The sequence below is a fragment of the Otolemur garnettii genome, unplaced genomic scaffold (assembly GCF_000181295.1).
Source record: "Otolemur garnettii isolate 467f Iridium unplaced genomic scaffold, OtoGar3 scaffold00059, whole genome shotgun sequence".
Classification (NCBI taxonomy): domain Eukaryota; kingdom Metazoa; phylum Chordata; class Mammalia; order Primates; family Galagidae; genus Otolemur; species Otolemur garnettii.
The window spans coordinates 5,693,180-5,697,487 of record NW_003852454.1 but is presented as its reverse complement, the minus strand read 5'-3'; the positions used below and the strand labels follow the sequence as shown (position 1 = coordinate 5,697,487).

General features: G+C 34.5%; 1 protein-coding gene across 3 annotated transcripts in view; it reads right to left on the bottom strand.

The window, feature by feature from the left end:
* The window catches only part of EPB41L5 (erythrocyte membrane protein band 4.1 like 5), a 114,499-nt gene that overhangs the window by 56,569 nt on the left and 53,622 nt on the right, over positions 1 to 4,308 (bottom strand). For all 3 annotated transcript variants that reach the window (XM_003792637.3, XM_023514812.1, XM_023514813.1), the window contains exons 13-14: positions 3,926 to 4,032; positions 2,226 to 2,259 (exon numbers count right to left, since the gene is read on the bottom strand). In XM_003792637.3, the coding sequence (XP_003792685.1) occupies positions 2,226 to 2,259; positions 3,926 to 4,032 (141 nt within the window). The remainder of the gene's footprint in view (positions 1 to 2,225; positions 2,260 to 3,925; positions 4,033 to 4,308) is intronic.

The window sequence follows — 4,308 nt, the reverse complement described above, 5'->3', positions numbered from 1 at the left end:
GAAGAAGAGAAAAAGAACAAAGAATATCTGAAGAAAAAACAGGCAAAAACTTACCAAATTTAATGACAAAATTATCCCATAAAAAAGCAACTGTAAGAAAACTGGATTGGCAATACTTATATCAGACAAAATAGACTTTAAAATAAACCAAAAGATTACTAAAGAGAATTATTTTATAATAAAAGGAACGGTCTATCATGATAATATAATTATAAACATATATGTACCTAACAACAAACAATCCCCAACATGTATGAAACAAAAATTAAGAGCAATGAAGGAATATATAAATAAGCAACAATAGTTCCAGCTTTCAATACCTCACTCTCAGTAATGGATAAAACTAAGCAACAGACATCTGCAGAACATTCCACTCAAAAACAGAATACATTTTATTAAATATACATGTACCATTTTCTAGAATGCATCATAGCATATGGCACCATAAAACAAGCCCCAAATTTAAAGGGACTGAAATCATACAAAGTATGATTCTTTAACCACCATGGAAAATTATAAAAAACAAAAGAATATTTAAGATATTTATAAATATGTAGAAATTTAACAATGCATCCTTAAGTAAATAAGAAGTCAAAGACAAAATCACAAGTGAAATTAAAGAATAATTTGGGATGAACAAGAAGTAAAAACAATTGGTACTGCAATTATTGAATGTAATTAAAGCAGAGCTTGAGAGACAATTTATTGCTGTAAATGTTATTTAAAAAAGAATGAAGAACTCAAATAACCTATTCTTTCACCTAAGCTGCTAAAAAAAAGGGAAATTAAACATAAATCAAGTGGAAGGAAGAATCAAGATTCGGGCAAAAATTAATGACACAGAAAAATAGAAAAACTGATGAAAATTAAAAGATGGTTCTATTTGAAACAAAATTGATATACTTTTGGCTAAACCAACCAAGAAAAAAGCCCCAAAGGCCACCAAATTCAAATCTTAAAAAAAAACAAAGAAAAGAATGAGAGGACATCACCACTGACTTTACAAAATAAACAAAAAAGAAAAGGGAATAGTATGAACTATGTATGCCAACAAATTAGGTAACAGACGAAATAGACAAATTCTAGAAAGACAGAATTTTTAAAGTTTACACAAAGAGAAAATCCAGTCCAGATGGCTTTAATGATAAATTCTACCATACATTCCCCAAAACAAAACAGAATGGAACATTTACCAACTCATTCTGTGAAGCCAGTATCATCCAGATGAAGACATTCTAAGAAAACACTAATGAGGGAGGGGACAGAGAAGAGGGGGTTGTGGTGCTCCCACTTAATGGGCACAGTGTAGGGGTGTACAGCACACTTGGGGTGTGGGACACAACTACAAGAGACTCTACCTAACAAATTCAAATATTGTGATATGATTGTTTGTACCCTCACATTAACCTGAAATTAAAAAAAAAAAAACAAAACCTATAGATCAGTTATCTCTAAACATAGATATATAAATCCACAAAAAATACTAGGCAAACCAAATTTAGCAACATATAACATAAAGGATTATATAACATAACCAACTGGGATTTATCACAGGAATAAAATTGTTTTCTTGCCTTGGCACCCATAGCTCAGTGGTTAGGGCACTGGCCACATGCACCAGGGCTGGTAGGTTGAACCTGGCACAGGCCTGCTAAATAACAATGACAACTGCAACAAAAAAATAGCCAGACATTGTGGCGGGCACCTGTAGTCCCAGCTACTTGAGAGGCAGAGGCAAGAGAATTGCTTGAGCCCAAGAGTTTGAGGTTACTGTGAGCTGTGACGCCACAGCACTCTACCGAGGATGATATAATGAGACTCTGCCTCCAAAAAAAAAAAAAAAAAAAAACCAGAAAAATAAAATTGTTTATTTGCATCAACCTTTGTTCTTTGAACTTCTTGCTTGTATTGACCATAATTTATCCGTCTTTATACCATCAGTCACTTGTCAATAACAAATGTATGTCATTCTCATTATGAAGAACACATCCACTCCCATTATATTCTGTTTCTTTAAAATGTTTTATTTTTTTCTTCATGTTAATTTTATCTGATACTGTATGTTTATTTGTACCCTACTATATCCCCAATGCCTATGGACAATTTGACACTTTGGTAGGTGTTCAGCAAATATTTAACTAATGATAGCAACTACATAAATTCTAAAATATTCAATGTAACATTCTATGTACTAATAAATTCGTAAGTTCTCAGACTTTACTCACCCGAGTTCTTCAGGTTTTGCTGTACATGTACTTGCTGACAAAAGAAAAGATAATACCGTATTAAGCTCACCTTACATGATAAATTGCTTCACTATTCATCAAAGTAAAACCTTAGCTAATTGTATCATGAGCCATGTTTCCTAACCATAGATTTAAAAGCTTGATCTCACAGAAGTGTTCTGAGATTTACACCATTAAAAACAATAATGGCAATTTTTTCAAATTAAGCAATAAAATACATATGTATCTCTTCCTTTAAAACAATGCCATCCATAAGCCTCCAGAGTGAAATACTTGATTTTGCATCATCCTCTATGAAAAACAAGAGATAACTTAAGGTTTCAAATCTTCAGAAATTAAAACGGTTTCATTTATAGCTATTATTTAATTTGTAGCCATACCAAAAATTATGATTATGAATTAGTTTTCTAAAAAAATCAATATTGCCAAACATCAAGGTAGTTGTTGGACAACTACTGATGATGACTCTGACACTGGAAATACTTAAAATTCAATTTCTATTTTAACAAAAAATCAGATTTGAAATCAAACAAGTGTTATTTAGCAAAGTAAACAATGCTTTTTCTTATATAATTGATCTTAAACAGCAATTAACATGAATTTGGAAATATCTACACACACACACACACACACATGCACACACGATATGTTAAGTTTAAAAACTATTTAACAGTATTCTTAGTATTGTAATACAATAGAAAATAATTTTTTACTTAAAATTTATCTGTAGGGGCAGCGCCTGTGGCTTAAAAGGGTAGGGCGCCAGCCCCATATGTCAGAAGTGGCAGGTTCAAACCCAGCCCTGGCCAAAAAATAAACAAACAAAAATTTAAAAAAAGAAAAGAAAAAACACTTTGTTAAAAAAAAAATTATTGGGCTCGGTGCCTGTGGTTCAAATGGCTAAGGAGCCAGCCAAATACACCTGAGCTGGTGGGTTCGAATCCAGCCTGGGACCACCAAACAACGATGATGGCTGCAACCAAAAAAAAAAAAAATGGCCAGGCATTGTGGCAGGTGCCTGTAGTCCCAGCTACTTGGGAGGCGGAGGCAGGATACTCACTTGAGCCCAGGAGTTAGAGGTTGCTGTGAGCTGTGATGTTACAGCTTGAGGCTCTGTCTCAAAAAAAAAAAAAAATTATTTGTAAACTGGGGCAACTGTAGCTCAGTGATTAGGGCACCAGCCATATGCACCAGGGCTCGTGGGTTCAAACCCAGCCAGCACCTGTTAAACAACAACAACAAACTGGGTGTTGTAGCAGGCCCCTGGAGTCCCAGCTCAGGGACTTGGGAGGCTAAGGCAAAAGAATCACTTGAGCCCAAGAGTTTGAGGTTGCTGTGAGCTATGATAACATAGCACCCTACACTGGGCAACAAAGTGAGACTCTGTCTCAATTACAAAAAAATAATTTATTTGTAAACTATAGGTATTCACTAAAAAAAGAAAAAAAATAAACACAATCTCAAAGTACCATCAGACACAGGATTAACAAAATTTAATGTCAACAAACACCAAAGGCAATTTTTTCTGTGTCTCTTATGAAATTGATTCTGCCAGAAAAGTACGTTAGTTGGTTGGAAGAGACTAAGGAGATTCAAGTAACTTCCTGTCAAGTAAACAACCCCAGCATATAATTACTTGTCAAGGAAGAATAGTCCTTTGAAACAGGGTTGCACTTCACCTTTCATTTGTAGAGTTCGACGAGAATATCGTTTGCTGGGCCTTCTTTCAAAGGATGTTGATCTTCTTGCTTTATTGGTTTTTGTGGTCTGATACTCAGTTTTCCCACTAAAATTAATGAGGCATATCAACAGGAATAAGAGAAATTTGAGGCCAACTGTAACCAGACCCCATAAATAAGAGTCTACATGAGGTCTTTCTTAAAAGAATCATTCTGACCATCACCCTAAAAGAACAACTACTAATAGTCCGATGTCTCTTTTTAAGCTTCTCAGAATAATTTCCCAGAAATATTAAGACTACTGTCCTCCTTTCCTTGAGTTCCAGTTAAATTCTGTTAAGAACATGTCTTGGGCGGCACCTGTGGCTCAGTGAGTAGGGCGC